The following is a 23,838-nucleotide window of genomic DNA, read 5'->3' on the forward strand; positions in this document are numbered from 1 at the left end:
GCTAACCACAGGAGAAGAAATTTCCAAACAAGATACTGGTATTATTTTTATCTTTAACCCGTACTAGTCATTTGACAGCTTCAGTGTCCTGTGTTTAAAAATTAGTTTGTAGAAATGAATGTCTTTGAGTTGTGGGGCCATCAGCATTGTGTAGAAATTAGGAAACCAACCCAGCATGGGATGCTAATGCAGTGCAGAACACACTCATGTATATAATTAATAATTAATTTAAGACATATGTTTTTGGATGCAGAAGGAAAGTGGAGCTTTTATGGAGAAGGCACCTGGACACGAGAAAGACTTATAAACTGTGCAGAACAAGTGAATGTACCACAAATTGAAGGCAAATCCCTCTAGTGATGAGGCAGACCCATTAACCAGTGTCTCCCCTCACAGCCTGTGTGTGTCTACATACAAATTAGATTGATTTTGAAGCAATGTGTGCAAGTCACCCTGCAGTATTAAGAATTAGGATGCATCATTAAATGTGACTCACCACTCCTGCCCCTCTCCGCGCCTTTTCCAGCTCTCTGAAGAAGTTCTCCAATTCCTTTCCTTCAATATAACCATTACCTAAAAGAAATAAAATATTATGAGGATAAATACCTTCTAAACACCTTTGAATGTTTATAGAAAGATGTTAATGATGCTTAAAAATGCAGAGAAGTTACACAACTGGTCAAGTATCAGTCAACTATTCAGATCAATTAATTTATACATAGTGCACTTCACTGAATAGAGACACAAAGTGCAGAGTAAGCTGTTGACTAAATTATGTAATATGGGGGGATCCTGGAGGATCTGGCATCCACTAATTTACCATTTGAACCCAGAGAGATCTATAAAAATCAAAATTGTGATGCAAGCCCCTGTAACTACATTTTTAAATATGTGCCGATTATTGGGTATTGAGGTAAATCCTTTGAAGGATTCGACAAAGAAGGAAGACTATCATAGAAAACACATACTACAAATTGGACCCCCATGCAGGTTGGTCTCAATGATGGCAGATACTATGCAGGGCAACAATGTGAAGTTAGCATCTCTTGTTTATGAAGTGTTTTCCATGGCATTTTATGACTGGAAAGTAAAACAAGCAATTTTATGCTTTTACGGTACGGGGCTACTGTTTATGATTATTTAAGAAATACAGTAGGCCTGTTATTGGGATGATCTTTTATCCAGTGTGTGCCTCAGTCCTTCTGTCTTGGTGCTTAAATACAAATTCAGAGTAGGTAATTGTTAGGGTGTTTCCTTTCATCTTAGGCTACAATACTGAATGGCATGATCCTGCCTTCCATGTTCTCAGCCTAAGAGAGCTGTGGCTCTGATCTGTGACGGTCTGGTGCTGTAACACATTCATTCACAGTACAGTGTTACCTTAACCTGCATGATGAAATAGATATTTTTGTGTTGCACATAAAGTCGTCATGGCTTAATCAGCAATCAAATCTTTGGTCTCTGTTTTTTATCTTGCTGTTTTTGTGGTTTGTGTTGCTACATTTTTTATTCTAAATATTTTTGATAATTGATTTATGTTAAGTGTTATTCCATTTTCATTCATTTGATAATTTTCTTTTTCTCTTTTCATCAAGTCAACCTTAGTTATTATTTTCCTTGGTCTTTATAAGTTGAGCCCAAAGGGGTGGGGGCTCCCAATGCTGTAGCTGTGGCTGTCTGTAGCCCATATAAAGACCTGACATTCCTCAGCCTATTGTGGAAGCACTAGCTCCTTCTCATATTGTTCAGCTCTCCTTTGTGATTCTTTGAAGACTTTTTGTATGTTTCTGTTGATTTTTTTTTGTGTTTTTTGCAATTTTGTTGTTGCTGTTTTTTTTTTTATTAAAGTTTCTCATATCTTTGGTTTCTTTTAGTTCTGGGGTTCCTCCCACAAGATGTCATGAACAATTTCTTAGCACAATGTCCCAAAAACTGTAGTGAGGTGGGGGGTACTTTTATAAACCAAAAAAGGGCAAAAGAAGAACCTTTATAAAATAAAAAAAATATTTATCAAAATATTCTGTAGCACAAAAAGGCTTGGAGGAGCACAAGAGGCCAAAGAAAATCCAAAGAATCAACAATAAACGCAGTAATAGTCACAATGAACTCTCTAAAACCACAAAGCACCAGGGACTGTGTGTTTTCTCGGGCTTAATATGGTTGAGAGTAGTCCCTTGAGAAATAAGGACAGGTGGCCCCCGCCTCTTGGAGAACCACCCACAAACCACTTGGAAAATCACAGAACAAGCACAGACTCATATTAACACACAGAAATTAAATAATACACAAAACTAATTTTAAAAACACAGAATAATGCAAATAATTATCATAAGTAACAATCTTATAAATAAAAGAATCAAAGAACAAAAAAGAAACAAAAAGAATATTTAAACCCAAATCAGGGGAGAGACCCTGACTAAAACAGCAGGAGGCCACATTTTTGTATAATGTCTTTAGTTACTTTTTAAATATAATTAATTGCATTCTGTCTTTCTGGATGTTTTTTGTAAATAAACTTTAACATTCTAAGGAATGCCAGTTTCATTCTGTAGGTCAGGAGTCTGATTTATAGGTCTTAGTGTTTTTGGCTGGCCCCAAAGCTGCTTTTAAGTTTCCGGGCAGGGCCTATTTTGAGTTTGGTTTTTTTATGTATGTATGTTTGTGTCATGAAAACAGTTTGGATTTTCATGATGCTATTTAAAAGTACAAGTTGATGTGGCTTTTATAGCATTTTTCGTATCTTATTTCTTCTATATTCCATATTACCAGGCTAAGGTTTCGGTGTTTAGCCAGCCCTGGAGCACTAATGGGACCCATTTATTATCACTGAGTGTCTCATGCAATGGTGTAGCTCATCAAACTCAGTGGGGAAGACACCAGGAGTCACCTGAATTCTTCAAAGATGAAAACCTCTAACTAAACCTACTATATACTATACAAGAAAATAAAATTGCATTTAGAAATGAAACCACAAGAATAAACTAAGGATAAACCATGTAAAATAAAATATAGTACAAGTAAATATAAATTCTAACACTGAACTAAAAAATTAATAAGCAGTTTCAACCAGAAACCTACTCAAAAGGAAGTGTAACAATGGTTTGGTTTGCTTGAGGCTTAAATAGTGTAAACTTAGGTGATTGCCCTGATGACAGCACACTTACAGTTAGAGGATCAACATTAACTGGAGCATAAAGGAAGCCAAAAAATAATGGAAACTAATGGAAAATATCTAAATCAAAATAATTCACAAATCAAAAGACATTAAAAATACATAACTAAGTCAAATCTAGAAGCTAGTCTTTGGGAAATCCCCAATTTATAAAGACATCCTGCCAGTGGTGGACGATACCTTAAAAGGAGGTTATTGACCTGTTAACTGGATCCATGGCCTCTGGGGTTTCCCAAAAGTCATGTCCCCTGAAACTCTATAGAAACTGAATGTTATGCCCGAGATCATTTGGAAAATGCATTTTGTGACAGAATGGAATGATTCATCCAAACTGCTAAATTTTAAAGCTAGAGTAACATGTAATGAAGATAATAACCAAAGGACTAAGGACAAGAATATTCATGGGGATCTTGAGGGGTACAAAAAGCAACAAGTAAACACACAGAAAAAGGCATTGTGCTAGGTATAATATGTAATGAACATAGCTCTTTGCTATTTAATATCTTTTACCAGTTTAACTATATATGAAAATAAATGCGTTTACATTTTTTATAAGAATTTTAATAAAAAGAATGGATGCTTGCTTTACCATATTGCAAGTTTAAATAATGATTGTGCAATAACTGTAAATTCTTCATCATAACTAACACGGAATGCCAAATCATTTTTAAAATGCATTTACTTATTTAGTTGATGCCTTAATCCAATGCAGTTTTCTACATTTGACATACAATTGGTTACATTTCTTTTGCAGTCCAAAGGCTTAACCACTTTGCCTCACTGCTTGCATTTTGTTTTTAGAATGACTCCAACACACGGAGCGTATACTTGCTCTGCTGGCACCTTAGAAAGGGAAAACACAAACTTGAAACTTCTCATGTTGACAACATCTAATCACATGACAGGGAATGGATGTCATTTTTATAAACAACATGGTCCTAACTGGGAGAAACAATCACAAGACGGGAGTGCCCACAAGAAAAACAGACAACCAAATGATTCTGAGGTGGTGTCACCAGTACAATGATAAAAATTGCTTGAGAAATACAAAAATAAACTGTGAACTTACAGAAAGATAAAAAAATGGGATATAAGGATAGCAAAATTGTAAATAAAGAAACCTAAACCTAAACCTAAAATTCAGAGGTTAACACCAGCTTCCTCGAACCTGAACTAGGAGAAACTGGTTTACTAATGAACAACCGTTCAGTGGGCCATGTCTAACAGCATTGATCTATGAAGCAGATGAATTTTAGTTGCACGTCTTTGATGCGGGAATAAAAAAAGGCAAGACAACGATGTAGTCTTTTGAAATATTACCTCAAATGAACAGTAAAAAAGGTTATTTGCCTAGAATCTTTAAATCAAGCTGACAAATACAAAGCAGCTCATTATGGGCTGTGGTTTCACTGCATCCTTTTACAAATCCTCACTTGTAACTGATGCTCAAATTAGCATATCCCCCTGCCTCCAAATGAGAACTTCGTTTGATGAGACTTTGGCGCCATTTCTTTCTAGTGATGAGCAGCTGCACACGGGGAGAGCCAATGTCACTGGGTGAAGCCAGTCCATCTGGTCTGTGCTCGATTTTTACCTCAAGCTTTTGTCAAGCAGCAGCAACTTCCAATTTTGCCCTCTTCAGGGCCCATCACTGGGTGGTGTGTGTAAGCAGACCCATTTTCCTCACTAATTGGACACTACTGGCTGTGCCTGATGCCTTTCACATTCAATTTTGTGTGAAGACATAAAAGGAAACTGTCAGCTGGGAAGACTGGTGCAGCTGTTTTAAAATGATGTGTTCCCTGTCTCTCAGAGGTCTGCCGTGTTCTTAATATCAATGCAATAAGGGGCTGTAAAAAGCATATGTGTATTTCATAAACTGATTTTAATGCTGCTGGTTGCTTCCCAGCAGGGAGCCTTTATTGTGAGGCAGCACAAGATTCCATCGAGGAAGAGACAAGCGTCCACTATCATCAACTTCAAGTTATGTTTCACTGTGCAAATGATTAAAACTTTAGAAGCTTTTAAAAATATCCTGCTTATTAGTTTATTTGCTCCTGACTGGACTCGTTAAAGAAGACCTAACAAGACATACATTAGAAGTTTTGGAAATAGGGAGGAAAGAGAAGCAATTAAAAATATGAAGCCGTTTTTTTTTTATCTAGGACAACTTCATAGGAGTAAAAAAAAAAAAAGTAATGCTAAGGTTACGTAACACCTTAATGAGAAATGCAATTACAGGACTGTCTGGTTTGAGGGAAGAATCTCATACAAACAAAAATATTAAATTGCTCAGGAACAAATGGTAAGTTTATGGAAAGACTGATAAGAGCTAACAATGTGACCAAATGAGCTGCAGGTTGAGCAGTCAGGTGATCCTAGGAGGAAGTCTGCGAGGTCATATCTGCATAAGCACAACTGACTTTTAGCTTTCTGTACAAAGTGTTTCAACAAGAAGGCAAGCCTGAAAGGAACTATATAAATAAAAGAATACAGTAAGTAGATTCCATGGGAGTAAACACTTAATATTAGTACTCACAACATTAGAATAATACTAACAAAATATCTGAAAGAAAGAATGAATTCATGAATGAAGGAGATTTTATTGCCAGGCAACTTAACTACTACAAATTTGTCTTTGTATTACAGCCTTATATATGACACTGATAGAAAATTATAATCTGCACATATAAAAGCCAAATACCCCTGACTCACTCATCACGAAATCTCCCGAACCATGAGGATTTGGGACTTGAAATTTGGAAAGTAGGTTACCCTCGGCCTATAGGTGCTTGCTAAGAAACGGTTTTAAAAATTTTGTGGTCCAAGCATGAAATTTTTTATAGTTTTTTAGACCCGTTTGTATGTCTGTCCGCTTTTCACGAGAGAACTACTTAACGGATTTAGATTGGGTTTTTTTCTATAATTTACTTGATCATTCCACTGATTTTGCGACTTTCTCATCGCACTAAGTATCATAATTTGCTTGCGGTACTGATTTATTAGCGTGAATCTGAGAGAGACTCATCGGGCTGTAGGGATGGGAGTGGGGCCCTCCTCACTCACATGTCTGCCTCGGGGCGTAACCTTAACTCCGATTAGTTAGCAAACAAGAGAACTACTTAACGGATTTAGATCTTTTTTCTATAATTTGCTTGAACATTCCAGTTGATTTTGCGACTTCTCTCATTGCGCTAAGAATTATAGTTTGCTTACAGGAGCGATATATTAATCCAAGACAGGAGGGGGGAGAGTGACGTCAGGTGTAGAGAGCTGGGCGGGGCCCTCCTCACTGTCCTGCTTCACGAATACACGGGTGAAGCCACAGGGGGTGGCTAGTATAGTATAATGCAAAAAAAACACAATAAATGTTTAATTGTAAGCTTATTATTAAAGCGGGGGAAATATTTAAAGATGGCAAAGTAGTTAGCGCTGCCACCTTCAGTCCTGGCCTGTTCACTAAAGGTTTGGAATTTGCCATGTTCCCCTGTGTTACAGCAAATGAGTTCCTTTCTGGGTCTGTTTGCTTTGCTTACGGCAAAGCCCTTCAGGTTAGATTAATGGGTAACTTTTAAAAAGCTCAGAATGGGTACGGTGAGTGTAAGAGTGAGTAGGCCCTGCGATAAAAAGTTATTTTGCCCAAAGTTAACCCTGAAACCCTTAAAGTAGATCAAGGTACTTTAAAGTTAATGGATGGATTGAAATATTTGAAAACGAAATTACAAACCATGAATCAAATTAATGAATAGCATCCTTGTCCAGACTGTACAGAAATGAACACATTCTCAAACATACTTAATCTGATTGAGGGTTATGAGGGACAGAACGTGTCCTAACAGCACTGGATGAAGTGCAGAAAACTCTGGAGAGGGTGCCACTCTGACAAAGGTCACAAATGTGCCCACTAATAAACTGGGCTGGCTTGGAATTACCAAAGAACATAGCAAGCATGTGGTAAGGGATGTGGGAGGAACACTGAACTGTCCATACAAATACATAGAGAGCGGGCATATTCCCCACAGGAAGAAATTGGAGGAGAAATATGGACAAAGGATGCTCGTTCCATGAGTTAGAAGTACTAACCAGTACACCACCATGCTGCACCAGACTTAAATATGTTTAAAGTAAATACATGTTGAGTTTAAAAGGCACAGAGGAAATTGTTCATGGACTATTGAATCTTTAAGTCAGATCCTTTCCAAGCTCCTCTTCGCATCTGCTGATTTTTCATTGTTTATTTCTACTTATACTAACATTTTACCTTGTGGATTTCTGGGCATGTTTTGTGAGCCATGTAAAAGTCCAGCCTTCCTATTGGTTCAGTAGTAGTGTTACATTTTTTAGAATCTTTGTCATTTACTTATAATAATGTAAAGACACTGCTTATAAACTTTTATTATGCATATTCAAACAGTCAGTTCAGAAGGGAGAAATACCAGAAGACTGGAAAGTTACACATGAAACTCACGAAAAGGAAGATAAAATGGATGCTAGTAATTACAGACCAAAAACTACTTTATTATGTACAATATAACAAAATAAATTAGAAAAGCAGAAAGACTAAATAACAGCAAGCATGGGTATGCAAGGAAGATCCTGCCAAGCAATCTATTAGACTTTTTTTGCTTAGGCAACTGCAGTACCTGACAAAAGCAAACCATGCAACAGAATTTATTTAGACTTTTAAAAAGCCTTTGATACAGTTCCACACCAAAGACTAATTCTAAAACTGTAGGCATCAGAGGTAACCTACATGCCTAGATCTCAAGATGACAAAGAGTACAGATAAGAGAAGAATGTTCCACATGGAGTGAGGTTATCCACAGATTCCCTTAGGGGTCTGTCCTTGGACACCAACTTTCTCTAATTTACGGTATTTTAATAAGGTAGACTCAGGTATAGCTAGTAAACGCGTGAAATTAGCAGATTATGATAAATTTGGAGGGATAGCAGATATGTACAAAGCACTGGTAAGTCAAAAAGACCTGGACATTCTTCAGAACTGGGTGAACACTTGGAAAATGATGCTTAATGTAGAAAATGGCAAAGCGCTATACATAAAAAGAAATGTTATATAAAAATATAAATTGGGAGACACTATTTTACAGGAAACAACTTCTAAGAAAAATTTGTGCTTTATGTTGATGCAACATTCCTATTCTCTAAGCATTCTGCAGAAGGTATTAATGCAGAAAATAAAATGTTATAAGGTGTGGCAAGCGGCTGGGGGTGGCACCCAGCCGGGATGCCCGGAAGAATCGGAGGAGGGATTACGCCTCCTCCAGACCACGAGTGGTGGCTTTGGGGACCACGGGACCAGAGCTTGGAAGCTCAATCCTATAGGGGCTTGTGGTCACCGCCATGGGGCGCCCCAATGCCTGGAGAGCCCTGGTCCTCAGCACTTCCACCACACCTGGAAGTGCTGGGGGGAAGTTGACCAGGGACACCCGGTGTGCTTTCGGGTGTGCAGCCAGTACTTCCGCCACACTGGGGAGTGCCGGCAGAACATTATCGGGAGGAACCCGGAGCACATGCGGGTGATTATAAAAGGGGCCGCCTCCCTCCATTCAATGGCTGGATTCGGGAGGACGAGAGACGAAGTCTGGGAGGAGAGGAGTGGAGGAGGACCAGAGAAAGAGAGGCATTGTGAGGCCTGGACTTTGGGGGAGTTTTGGGGGTTGTGTGGCAATTGTAAATAATAATAATGTATAATAAACCTATGTTGGGTGAACCATCAGTGTCCGCCTGTCTGTGTCCGGGCCAGTTACCATAAAGGTTATATTGTTAAAATGGTAAAACAAATAAGTCAAGGCACTATATGCTTAGACTATGTGGTGCACTAGTGAGACCGCATCTGCAGTATTGTGTGCAGTTCTGGTCACTATGCCTTTTTTATGCAGGGCCATAAAAAATATTTAATTTTACTAATGTACTGCAGATTACCTGCATCACATGGTTGAGGAAATAATGCAGATAAACACATAAGACCTAAAAGGAATTAAGTGAATCTTTTCAGGATAGGAGGTGCAATAATGGAAGAGTTTAAAATTTTGAAGTAAACAAGACACAGGCTTAAAGACAGAAGCCGGGTAATGAGTACGTTTTTCACAGAATTTCATTCACATTATGCAGAAAATTAAATTCAAATGTAGTTGTAATGCTTTCCAGGATTGGTTTCTGTTTTGTACTTTATACTGATAGGTTATGCTCCACTGTGTTTTTACTCTGTAACAGGATAAACAGGATCAAGAAACGGATGGATTGGTGGATGGAAGTTATCTTGTTGAGAAGTTTTATGTATTACCATGGGAACCTTTACGTCTAGATTAGATCTAATCTTGGACATAGGACGTAGATGGAAAATGACAATGACAAGTTATGTATTGCTGATTAGCGTGTTCTCATCAAACATTTTAAGTATCACCAATGGGAACTTAACACATAGACAAGATTTCATTTTGGACACAGGAGGTAGAAAATGACAATGACAAGATACAGTATGTAGTGCTGATTGGCATGTTCTCATCATAACTCTTTCTTATACTGTAAATTTATTTCTTTGATTCAAAGACCAAGTGTAATATGGAGGAGTATGTAGGTGTACCAATTTAGTCATGACTATATATTGGATTGCCACATGAAGAAAAAGTTAAATCACTGCTACTTCTTGATTATAGCACCAGAAAGAGGTGACATGAAGTACATTGGTCAAACATTCAAGTACAAATATCACTCTGCCCACTACTGCTGCATTCATCAGCAATAAAGTTTGACCTGGCCGTGACAATGTCCCTGATATGATCTTGAGGTCTCCAAAAGTAAAAAGTCCTGAATTTAAAAACTAGACCTTAAAACTCCACATAGTCCTCAATACCCAAAGTACACCTGGTCTTGAAACTCTTAATGCCAGTCTGGGTGCTACACTCATAAAATGACCCAGGCCTATAAATTTCAGTTGGAGTGGGGTACCTTTAGAAAAACTTGGCAGCAAAAAATAAAACTAATATTCTTTAAATATAATAAAACACTCAAAATGTCAAAACACAAGAATTGCATTTAAATACCACCCATTATGCAAAGTATACAGTAAAACAATACCAGAATCTGAAAAATAATAATCAGAGTCCAAATATTGAAGCAGAATGTCCAAAATCAAATAATTAAACCGAAACATTCAAAATCCTCAGCAATCAAGAAAAAGGGAGCCAAACAACATAAGCAGGTGCTAATGGCTCATCACTGGGCTGATGCATCCGAGGCCTTTCAAGCAGTCACAGCTACAGCATCAGAGCTCATTTGATTTGATCCCATTTTTAGGTTCTCGAGTAACAGAAATGAAATTTATTTCCTTTAGAACCCTGTCCCCCAATAAATCATCAGAGGCATGGCTAACATTGCACATTTCTAATCCCACACATATTCTCTTATCTTTTTCTCTCTGTTTAACATGGCCCCTGATGGCTTCAAAGCCCATAGTGCTCCCTGGAGTTGTTCTGTGTATTACACTGACATGACAAGTGGAGTTTGGTGCTGCCTGAGCACACCTTACCAGGGCCTTTTCCCATGCCTCCTTTTTTGGTTGAATCCATCACTCGTACTGCAACTTCTTAATGCTCCCCATAATGTATCTGCAGTATTGTTCCACTGGCAGGTTTGTAAACTATAACGTATGGGTTCAAAATGTCAAACATCGGAATATCCAGCTTCCTCTATAACTCTATCACAAAGTGTGCCACAGAGAGCTTATAAGAGATGGAATCTCTAATGTTTTCCTCTGTATAAAGCCTAAAAACTTCTCAACAAGCAATCTATAAGCATTCATTAGTACAATTTAGTTCTCATGAAAGTGATTATTTTAATTGTAACTAGGGTGCTCTGCCCCCTGCTCGCTTTGCTCGCCAACCCCTGGGTGGGTGCTATGCGCTAGCCACTTTGCGGCTCTGCCGCTCGCGTATGGGGAAGCAAATATACAATTTAAACAGATTGTTATTTCATGGGAATTGTTACATATGCATAATAGAACTAACTATTTTACATTACAGCAAGTAATTAACCATAGTAAACAATAGTAAAACATAATAAATTGAAAGAAAATTATATGTTGCGTTAGAGGTATTCGTGGCGTTCTGTTTGGCTTTGAAATTAACATGCAAATACTTTTTAAACTTATACTTTTACTGCAAACCTTCAGTAAAAACAATATTTGGAATTAACTTTTCGACAATATCTCATTGAATTTTGATTCTGTGTTTGGACTTACATTGTGTCAATGCAACGTATAACTGTCTGTGAGTGAATATCGTTTCTTTCTCTTTAATAAATAAACCGACTTTTTTGAATGTTTGTCCCTGTGATTTGTTAATTGTCATAGCAAAAGCTATTCTAACGGGAAACTGTAAACATTTTAATACGAATTGCATATCAAGATCTCCTTTGGTGTCTAATGTTATCTGCGGAAGTTGTACTACATCACCTTTCTTGTCGCCTGTTAAAATTTTACATGTCAGAAATGTGCGACCAGTTTTGAATACAACAAATCTTGCCCTATTCCATAGCCCATCACTCATACATAAATTATGCAATAACATTACGATACATCCTTCTTTCAACAGTAATTCAGTCGGTGGAAGACCGGACGGTGTTAACGGTTGTAGATATTCTACAGGATATTGTAAGCTGATGTTTTTATCTTCCACACCATCACCCCCAACTGTTTCAGCATAGTCTATTGATACACATTTAACTAATCGAAATTGATCGAAAATTTTCGAGTTAATTCATTTGACTTCATCGTTTCTCTGTGCTAGGATTGCCAGTGTACTCATTTCTTCTGTTGATAACCCTTTGGGATGAAATTCTTCAATAAGATTTGTACATAATAAGTCTTCTTTTATTGGGAACCTAAAGTGAGGAAAACATAAAAATTTATAAGAGCTGAGAGAGCAGGAACTGTGTCTGACAAAAGCATTCACACGAATGAGAGGTAAGAGGACTGCGGGCGTGGGCCGTTAACCTGAAATGGTTGAGAGGAGAACTTGAAAAAAATCTCTTGCCAATAGTCTTGTCTCAAGATTTTCTTTTATAATAGAAAGATATAGTTTTGTGTAATAGTAAAATAAAAGAATGAATAAATCAGTGCAGTTTGCAAAGGCACAAACAGGTAAATGGGCATCAGCATATTCATGGCTTGCTAATTCTACAGCTCTCATGCACCAGTGCTACATTCTGAGATGTGACAGCACATAAACTTGTCACCCTTCTCCCGTCGCTCATATTTACCATAAAGTATTTTTAACATGGCAGGGTTTGTTGTTGTGCTCTCAATGAAATGTGTTATACATTAAAGTGATTTGAAGCAAATTGAATTGAACATACTTTAAAGTTGATTGGTTGCATCACCCTATTTGTAGCTCACACACACACACACACACACACACACACACACACACACACACACACACACACACACAAGGAGTGATTAAAAGCCTCATAGGCTACCAACTAGGTAACCAGGAATGTGTTAAAGCTTCAGACTGTGTTTTCTCCTCATTAAAACAATTTGCCCATGGACCCGAGTGACATTTTGAAGCTGTACTGAGCAATGAATCTTGGAGCTTTTCTGAAGGGGATTTAGAAAACAGTCTTTTTAAGAATGATATATGGGTAGCAATAGTGTTTTTCCAGACAGGTCTGACAAGCCAGAGTATTTCAAAAGTATTATTAATAAGAGACAAAAAAAATCTGCAAGTCATTTATCTCATTGGGTTGCTCACTACACTCAGCAGGATGGAATATCAATTTAGAACATTTTTATTAAGAATTCATATTACATTCACAAAAACAGCTTTTAATTTGGAATTTATAAGGTGCCAACTGGGCAGAGAGTAGCGATTGCTGAACCCCAGTTCGATTCTGGTCTGCTGTGTGACGTTTGCTTTTTAAGTTTGCTTTGGTTTCCTCCCACATTTTAATGGTATGCTGTATGGTGAATAGGTTTGTATTGTGCTATGAACACATTAATTTACAGAGCAAGGAGCTATTCTGTATGAGATAAAAATGAAAGGATGGATGGCTGACAATAGCAGTAGATTCATACTTGCACTTTTAGTGACCTACCATAATCCTAAAATAGGGTAACATCCAGACAGAAGAGAAAACTGGTTCTGATCACTCCCACCTACAAAGACGTGCATCTCCTGAGTTAGTGTAGGTCTGTGCATGAGGGGCCACCCCGTCCATGATAATGGTTGAGGTCAAGTTTATTGTCATGTGAAGTAGTAAAAGTAAACATTCTTACTTGCCTGTCTCATCAGTACAGTTGACAAAATATAATTACAGAAATTAGAGAAGTTGACAAATAAAATGAAGGTATACATAGCATGCAACATATATACTGTATGCATATATCAATTATGTAAAATATATACATTATGCATTCAGCAAATTTGCAAATCCAGCCCTGACCGTTCTGATCATGATGAGGTGGCTTCAATAACAAAAATGGATGTATGGCTGCAATCAGCCTTACTGGTATATCAGACATCCCACCCTTTCAGACCTGAATGTGGATGAGAGGCATGTGTGCAATAAAGTGACCTGGGGGCAGTGCACATGGTTGTTTCTAGGAGTTGCTCTTATCAGGGTCATTGTCCCTGGCCATTTGTGGGGGTTCCCCCATGTGGTTTACAGCCTAAAGGGACAGGGTCCACCTTGGCATTTCCAGGAGGGAGTTTGGGGAATTTGTGGGAAATTTGTCTGGGAAAAAACAATGATTTCTGAGAGACTCTCAGAACTTCCAGTGGATTTGGAATGTCAGAGGTACTGACAGACAGAATGAGCTTAAAAAATTTTTAAAAATCTGTTGGTACAAAAAAGTTTAAGAAAATCTGTTGGCACATAAAACAATTGGTGCTTAACTTATCAATGTCATACATCAAAAAGATGATGTGACACTCTAACAAGCACGAAACACATTTGGCAAATATGACAGTCAAACCAAGACGAACGAACAGCAGCAACATACACACACCCATCCATCCATCCATCCATTTTCCAACCCGCTGAATCCGAACAGGGTCACGGGGGTCTGCTGGAGCCAATCCCAGCCAACACAGGGCACAAGGCAGGAAACAATCCCGGGCAGGGTGCCAACCCACCGCAGCATACACACACCCTACCTACAAATTAAACTGCTTCCAAATATTTTGTAATTTAAGTAGCAGGATCAAAATGATACAAACACATGGGTCTGCATTAAAATGCTCCTGTGCAAAAAAATTGTGCACTTTATAGTTTTAGGAATGCTAAATCCATTCCTAAAATTAGAATTCTATCAGAAACTTTTTTTCACATGATATTATATTGATTGAAAAATACTTTGTAAAAAAATGTGGATTTTTTTTACAAATAAATTACATTTGTTTTATGGCATAAGTATTTTTCATGTTCAGAATATTATTTGAAGTATGTTTTTAGCTGAAAAATGTCAGTCTTTCCCATTCTTAAAATCAAATATTTGCTCCACATTTTTTGCTCTCAGTCAGTATTTTCTTTCTTTCACTTCATTCCTTCAAAATAGCCAGGAGTTTATATTTGGAATTTTAGAAAGATGCTTTTTTTATTGCCCAGAATACAGAAAGCTATTAAATTAAATTGATTCTACAAAAATATGCTTTGGTTGAGTTGATCCATCCACTGTCTTGACCTAGTAACAGTTAAGCAAACAATAAAAGAATACACACCCTCACTTATGAAAAAAAAGTATGTGCCGCAATTTTCTTAGCAACACAAAAGCAGAAAACTATGAGGAACTACTTGAGGAGCTTCTCTCTTCTCTTCTGACCTAACACTTGGGTTCTTTCGTGCCCTCTTATTTGGATTTTTTTTTTGCCTAAGAACAGAGAAGTAGTCTCTGGAGACCATGGAGGGAGATTCCTCCAGGACATTACTCAGATGGAGAGACGTTATGGTGAAAAGTGGACTGAGTCTAAGTTAGCAGACATTGGTTGGTCATTCTATGATGTATCACCTTCAGAGGATTATAAGAGGAAAAAATGGAGGATTTTGTGTAAATAATAATTATCTTTAAAATAATTATATTTGTAATTTATGATTTTTTCCATTCTAAATAATTTCAAAACATAGTAAGTTTTTTTTTCTAAAATAGTGTTTTTTCATTTCAAACCTTCATCTCTCAAAAACTGGATGTGATTCTGTAGCCTCATTTGAAGTCAGCACCCTCAGATGTATGAAGAGCACCTAAAATTTTTGACATTTTTTTTTTTTCAATCCAGTGATATTAAAGTTATTGCACAAAATGTTATAATCTTTACAAGAAAGTACCTATGCTCTAAATAATCTCCATAGTTTTGAAACAAATCAGTTAAGGATTCTAGGGGCTACACAATCTTAGGCAGGGAATGGCCGTGAACGGTTTATCATAGCAGAGTAATTACTTACATGTATTTGGAGGAAATGTGGAGTACACAGACAGGGGATAAGGTGTTAGCACCGACAACAAATAGGCACCATATATGAATGCAGGGTGAGGGCTCCTCTGCAGTGTGGAACCATTAAAATAATACATGGGAACTGTAATACATGGTAAATAAGCACAACTAAAACAAGTTTAAAAAATAAGATGTTCACTAGGATCATTTCTTTGCAGTAAATTATTTAAAAATATCAAATAATAATGGAGGATAGCACAGTGGACAGTGTTATTGGCCATATCTCAAAAACATGTGAGTTAATTGCTGATTCTAAAGTGGCTGAATGTGACACTGGATGTGAGTGCAAGAGAATCTCCTGGTGGATCAGTGGCTGACAAGAGTGGGTTACTGTCTTCTACCTGATGATAATCTAAACTGGATTAAAGAAATTTTCATTATCTTAATGTTATTTTTTTTGTTGGTTTTTGGGTGCTAGTCTCTAAAAATTGTTTTCTTTGATTAGTCATTGGGTTTGTCTGCTTTGCTGTGAACACTGCTTTCTTTAATAGTTCTAGTATATTGGCTAAGTTCCATACCACACCACCCCAGAAACGTGATGTGTCTGTGGCCACAAATCACAGAGAATGGAAAAAATTTAAACAACAAGAAATCTAAATTAATAATATTATCAAAATAAAGTGACTATGATGTTGCTGAACTAGAAAAAAGGCAAACATAACAAATAGGAGTCAAATAATGAATGCACAGTGAAATTTAAACACAGAAAATGTTCAATCCAGTGTTCATGACATTCTGTCAAATACAGATAGAGAGACAAGAAAAGAGAAAAGCAATTGTGATAAACCCAATGCACTACCACAGTGTAGAAATCAATGCCAGGCAGGTGAAGAAAAGAGTGGAGCAGGAGATGAAAAGATTAACTAAAAAAAAAGCAAGGGTGTCATAACCAGAAAGGGGATTGTGTGACAAAACCGATGCATGAATTAAAACTTGAAGTCAAGAAATTTCTCACCAAAAGCTATTAGTACTACTACTAGTAATTGACTCTCTATATATAAAATCCTAAGCCTAAAAGTGCAATGATTTTATGTCACTTTTTATGTCACGTTTCTTTTCACACATTAAATTTGGCTTATTTTAAAACCTACATATATATATATTTGGTATCATTCTTTTCAAAATTTATCGAACTTTAAAGTTGTTTGATGTTGTTAGATTTTCAGATTCTTATTCCATTTTTAAATTTTTTTTTAATTTTATTGTTATCATTCCATACAAATAGATCAATTTATACAAAAAAGAACTGAAGACAAATCAAACCCCACCCTTGAGAAGGAGAGCATGGCCAAAGGAGAATTGCTTAGGGCTTTTTAATAGGGCAAAAATAAACAAAAGAAAGGAAGAAATATATATAGGTAAATAAAAAATGGAGAAGGGAAAGAAATGTGGAAATAATTATTTCTTCTTATTCTAAAATATTATTGATTAAATCCTGCCAGCTTTTGAAAAAATTCTGTACAGATCCTCTAACTGAGAATTTGATTTTTTCCAATTTCAAATAATATAAAACATCGGTTTCCCACTGACTTATCAGAAGAGAGTTAGGATTCTTCCAATTTAACAAAATAAGTCTGCGTGCCAAAAGTGTAGTGAATGCGATCACCATTTGCTTGTCCTTCTCCACTTCAAGTCCATCTGGAAGAACACCGAACACAGCTGTTAATGGGTTAGGAGGGATTGTGACCCCAAGGCTGTCTGAACGGCTCTTAAAAATTTTGGTCCAAAATTATGTTAATTTGGTGCAGGCCCAAAACATGTGACCCAGTGAGGCAGGAGCTTGGTTGCAGCATTCGCAGGTTGGATCTTGCCCTGGAAACATTTTGGACAGTTTTAAGCGAGACAGATGAGCTTGATATATCATTTTTAGTTGAATAATTCTATGCTTTGCGCATATGGAGCTCGAGTGAATTCCCTGCAATGCTACCTTCCACTCCTTTTCTGATATGTTGATTAAGAGATCTTTTTCCCATTGTCCTCTTGGATCTTTGAAAGGAAGGGATTCTAATAAGATTTTATATCATGTGGAAATAGTGTCTAATTCCTCGAAATTGACCAGTATTTTTTCCAGAATGGTGGAGGGTATGAGATGAGGAAAATCGGGCAGTTTCTGTTTAACAAAGTTTCTAATTTGAAGATAGTGAAAGAAATGTGTAGCTGGGAGGTTGAATTTGGAACGTAATTGTTCAAAGGATGCAAAGATATTGTCTATATAAAGATCTCTGAGCATTTTAATCCCAAATCTTTTCCAGGTATTAAAAACTGGATATGTTTGCGAGGGTTGAAAGAGGTGGTTCTCTTGCAGAGGTGCCACAGATAAAAGATTTTCCATCTTAAAATGCTTTCTAAGTTGGTTCCATATTCTGAGTGAGTAAAGCACAATTGGGTTATTAGTATATTTGCAATAACTTGCATTTATTGGAGCGCAGAGCAGGGAGTATAAAGAAGTACTGCAGGATTTTAATTCTATTGCGGGCCAAGCCTGTGTATGTTCATTTATTTGTGTCCAGGTTTTTATGGCTTGTATGTTTGCTGCCCAGTAATAAAACTGGAAATTAGGTATAGCCATGCCACCTTCTGCCTGAGGTCTTTGTAGGGTCGCTCTTCGGATACGTGAGTGTTTTGAGTTCCAAATAAATGAGGTTATAGTTGAATCTAATTGCTTAAAAATGATTTATTGATATATATTGGAATGTTTTGAAATAAAAAAAGAAGTTTAGGAAGGATATTCATCTTAACAATGTTAATTCTTCTGGCTAAAGTGTGATGAAGGGTTGACTATCTATGCAAGTCTTGCTTAATTTTTTCCATACAGACGGCAAAGTTTTGTTGATAAAGAGCTTTATGTTTACTTGTGATATTTACCCCTAGGTATTTAAACTGATCTGCTATGGTAAAAGGTAGGGTGTCCAATCTAATATTATATGCTTGTGAATTCATTGGAAAGAGTATACTTTTATTCAGATTAATTCTGAGACCAGATATCTTTTGAAATTCTGTGAGTGCTGTTAAAACTGCAGGCACAGTGTTTTCTGGGTCTGATATACAGTATATCATCTGCATATAGAGAAATTTTCTGTTCCAGTCCTTCTCTGATAATCCCCTTTATCTGATTTCGACAGTGAACCGCCAGTGGTTCAATGGAGATTTCAAACAGCAGTGGTGACAAGGGGCATCCTTGTCTGGTGCCACGTTCTAGCTTAAAGTAGTCTGAGCAAATATTATTAGTACAAACTGAAGCTTCTGGATTGGTATACAGTAGTTTGATCCATGCACAAATATTCGGGCCAAACCCAAATTTCTCCAATGCAGTGAAAAGGTAGTTCCATTCAATCATATCAAATGCTTTTTCTGTGTCTAATGATAGTAATATCTCTGGGGTGTTTGACTTTGCTGGTGAATATATCACATTTAATAGGTGTCGGAGATTGGAAGATAGGTGTCGGCCTTTAATAAATCCAGTTTGATCCTGTGATATTACCGAGGGCAGCACTTTCTCCATCCTTCTAGCTATAATTTTTGAGAGTATCATAACGTCATTATTCAGGAGTGAAACTGGTCTGTATGATGCACATTGTAACAAGTCCTTATTTTGTTTAGGAAAGATGGTGATTAATGCTTCACAAAAAGTTTGAGGTAGAACTTGATTGTCTCTAGCTTCTGTAAATGTTGGCAATAAGAGGGGAGCTAGCTGAGTGGAGAATTTCTTATAAAATTCTACGGGGTAACCATCAGGGTCTGCTGATTTCCCGCTTTGAAGTGACTTTATTTTTTTTTTAAATTATAAACTAAAATATCAAGAAGGTCGAGTTACGATGACCCATTGCATACCACTTTAGTTTTCACATGATTTTTCCTGTTATTTAAATGAGTCACTTTTTAAAAAAAGTTTTTTTTATCTATAAGAATGTCATTTAAAACACTGGATCATTTGGAATGGAATGGATCATTCATTTAGTCTCTTATAAATACTCATCAAGCATAGTGGACCTCAGTTTAACGAGAATACTCCAATCGGTAAGAGAGTAAATATTTTATTCTCATTTCATGATGTTTACTCTTAAATAATAATTAATTTTTCTTTTAATATTTATAGAATTTCATGATTTCGACTCCAATAAATAATAATTTTTCTTATGTACATTTACAGATTTTTACTGATATTATGGTCGCAACTGAGGGTTGGGCGCCAAAGGCGCCAGGGGAACTTGGCCCCCTTAGTAATAGTAATAATAGTACATTTTATTTATATAGTGTCTTTCCCATGCTTAAAGCACTTAACAGGGCATTTACAACATTGGATACAAATAATATGTGCATACAACACTAAATAAAGATAAATACAGGATATACAAAGATGTGATAATAAACAAAAATAAACTACAAATATATGATTACTGTACTACAAGAAAACACTGAACAAATAACATAATTTGTGGCATTAATGCAAATCTTCTTGGGCATCTGGACAAAGGAAGCAAAGTGAAAGAAGGGTCAGAATGTCAAGGTAAGTTAAACATCTCCCTGGCATTTTGTTATTTATTTTATTGTAGAGTGGTCATTCCAAAGTCTGGGCACTAGAGAGATGAAGACTCTATCATCCACAGAGTCAGGCTGATTTGGGGCACAATGCAATTGACAGAATCAGTGGACCTTAGAGGGTGGGCAGGAGCACAGTGATGGAGGAGGTTACTGAAGTAGTCTGGTGCCAGGCCATTTCAAACTTTATTAGTTATTAATAGAATTTTACATTCGATCCTATAAGCTCCAGGGAGCCAATGAAAGTAGAGCAGGATGGCTGTTATGCGCTGGCTTTTGTGGAGCTGCAGCATTTTGAACCAATTGGAGCTGTGATAACAGATTAGAAGGGGCACCTACCAGTAAGGTGTAATAACATTATGGACAAGTTTCTCAGCATTAGAAAAGGAGAGGAATGAGCAAACACGGGATATGTTACAGGAGTGGAAGTAAGAAAGTCTTTTAATGTGATTAATGTAAGTAGAATAAGAAAGACAGGAATAAAATACGACACAAGATTATTAGCTAATTGACAAATTAACTAGATTGTGAAAAATAAATGGTTTTAGAACTGAATCCACAAACTTGGACAAAGACCCACATGCCACACCAGGTTATATATAGTCAAGCTGAGGACATTGCATACTGCAACTGTACCTTTAGCATTAAAAACAAACAAATAAGAGTGAAAATGAAAGTGAGTATATTTTTGTGCTCTCTGCCTGCTTATAGACAATGTTTTTGCGTTTTCATCTTCTGTAGCTAATCCTTCTCATTGCACTGACTTTGTCATCATGTAGTACACAGACACAGCTCTACATTGCAAATGACAAACTAATGCAAAAAAGCATCATAATAAGCAAGTCAAGCTGAGATCACAATTAAAACAAAGCAAAACTGAGAAGTAAAAAATACAAAACATCATTTAAGTTTCATCTGACTCTCTGATATGATCAGGAACAATAACTCTCTCTCTATATCCTTGTGCCTCTGTGAGCTTGAATACTGTGATGTCCGAGTCAGGAGTACTTGCCACATGAAGAACATGCACATGCATACCTGTTGTTCTGCCATTATAATGGAAAGGAAAGACTGAGAAGACTGACACAGAAAAAAACAAGCTAAAAATAATGCACTAAAGTCTATGCCAGGAATCAATCAAAACTGAAAGCACCAAATTAAATGCATAGTCAAAATGTCAGAAAGCCACAAAATTGTGTAACATATCCTAAGTTAACACACCACAAAGTCTTTTAAACTTTCAGAATCCTTGCACTTAGGTGTAGACAGTTTTGCCTCACTGGCCAACACATTTCTGACATCTTGTAACATGACATGTGTTCTTCATAAGGTAGCAAAGGTGGTCATATCCAACAACAAAAATGATGAAAATGGCAGAGCTGTAAACAAAGAGGTGACACTAAAATATCAACAAATGATAACTATATGTGATAATTTGCTGGGATTGGCTCCAACAGACCCCCGTGACCCTGTGTTCGGATTCAGCGGGTTGGAAAATGGATGGATGGAATTTGTAGTCAAGTTATTCAAATAAAAATGCACTTCATTAAAAATAAAAAACTAAATTCAAATTGTTAAAAAAACCAAAAAAATCATAAGATCAACATAAAGATTACTTTGGCCTGACCATCATGACAGCAATTGAGCAAAAATAAGGAAGAAAAAAAAGAAAGAAAGAAACTGCTTAAATTGGCAGAAATGCCCATCATCTTGCTATCTTGCATCCAGAACAGGATAGTCAATGCCATTAATCATTCAAATGATTTCTTGTTTTGAAAGAAATATGCATATGAGATACATGTGAAATAAAAGTGAATGTTAATAAGCTTAATAAATGGTATAAGGTCAGTTCTCCCTCTTGTGTCAGTAGGAAATGTAACCTGATAAAAATGTCTCTGATTCTTCTCAAATGTCTGCAAAGACTTTTTCCATGACAGTATTGGAATTTCAAATCAAACGGAGGAACCACAAGAGTATTTTTTTTTTTTAGGTGTAGCGATTTCTTGTTTTATTTCTGGGTTAGCATTAGGGTTAGGCCGTGTCTAATTCCTGCACATTTTGGGTGGGTTAGCCTGGGTCTAGTCTCTTGCTGCTTTTTCATTGAAGATGTAGAATTTCTCACATTATCTTCTTGAATGCTGCTAATGATCACTCTGTAGGTTTCAGTCCTGATAGCTGGCGAGTTTTCACTGGCTGGAGATGTCAGACTGTGCAGATACCAGGTGGCCTGTCTAGAAGGCCTCTTATTATTAGGTTATATCATTTTGTCAAAAAGACAAGGTGGTAACCCTACTAAGGGGGAGACGAGCACAACTCTGAAAGAGGCAGTCCTGTGCCAAAGTATTACATCACAAAAGGGTTTTGATCAGTAGTCAAGTTGCGACCACTTCATACTTCATATTTGTTTCTGTTGTTCCAGGAAATACTGGCAAGTTTGTCACTAAAGAACAACTATTTAACTATAAAGAATCCGCTTTAATGTTAGCCGCTAAAATCATAAAGCAGGTATTACATTAAAAGGCACTCAAAATGTGGTGTTGGAAAAAAAAATTGCTAATCACAAAAATTATAAAAAATCTGTCATTACTTAAATTTCTATGGTCAACAGATTTTTTGTTTAGAATGTTCTTAAAGGACATGAAATTGTGTGCATTAGTGCATCCAAATCTTGTTTTACGATATCCAAGGCAAAAGTGATTTTGGCTGAATGTAAGCAGCTGTCCTGTAATGGCCACATTCTTACAGTACCAAGAACATCAGAACTTGAGGTAAGCTGATCAACGTCACACTCACACCCTTAGAATGCTGAGGTAACATTCACCGATTGCATACCATGTTGAGATACAACAACATGCTTTGGCTGATGCCGCCGGCGATTTTAAAATCCTAATTTGCCCTTTTTTTCCCACCTCCAAAAAAATATTAGAGTTTCATTTCCTGTTTTGACAGCCTTATTGTAGTGTTTCCATTATCTTGTTTGATAATAATTTCAATGCATTTTCTAAGCTCTCTTCTTCAGCATCACTGATAAATTTACACTGTTTTTATCGTTCATCAAAATATATTAAAAGCCATTTAGGTTTAGAGATGGAACTATTACTAGAATACTTCCTTCATTTGTAGTCATTACCTCCACTCATACTGTATATCACAGGAAACGGCAGATTGAGGTCATATGCTAGAATGATGTACACCAGGAGGCACTGCCTGCCAAGTTTCAGAGTTCAAGTCCTAATATTATTACTAGGAATCTCCCTAGTCTTCTTATTTGTGAACTTAACCATGAAACTGGTGGGTCAAGCATGGACAATTTCTCAATGACCTCAATACAGTGCACTAAAGTTAGTACACATACACAATTTACAAAAGACTCTGCCTCTGATGTATTCAAATCCAGACCACCTAGATTCATGGCATTTTCATTTTTTCATAAAAACATTTGGCAATTGGGTGAACTATGAAATACGCTGGCAACATACCATCAAATGCAAGCTGGCCCTGGTTATGAGATGTGTCCATGTGTGATGTAGCGGGTCCATGGCTTGTTTTAAAATAAATAATCGCTGCACTTGTGGCTTAAAGAGGGGGCGTGGTAGTGTGGCCGGAGAGGATCTCGGA

General features: G+C 36.8%; 1 protein-coding gene across 2 annotated transcripts in view; it reads right to left on the reverse strand.

Annotated features, from left to right (window-relative positions):
• calb2a (calbindin 2a) overlaps window positions 1–23,838 on the reverse strand; it is a 99,173-nt gene that overhangs the window by 31,105 nt on the left and 44,230 nt on the right. For both annotated transcript variants that reach the window (XM_051931654.1, XM_028808889.2), the window contains exon 2: window positions 497–573. In XM_051931654.1, coding sequence (XP_051787614.1) covers window positions 497–573 — 77 coding nt within the window. The remainder of the gene's footprint in view (window positions 1–496; window positions 574–23,838) is intronic.

This window comes from Erpetoichthys calabaricus, chromosome 9 (assembly GCF_900747795.2).
Source record: "Erpetoichthys calabaricus chromosome 9, fErpCal1.3, whole genome shotgun sequence".
NCBI lineage: Eukaryota > Metazoa > Chordata > Cladistia > Polypteriformes > Polypteridae > Erpetoichthys > Erpetoichthys calabaricus.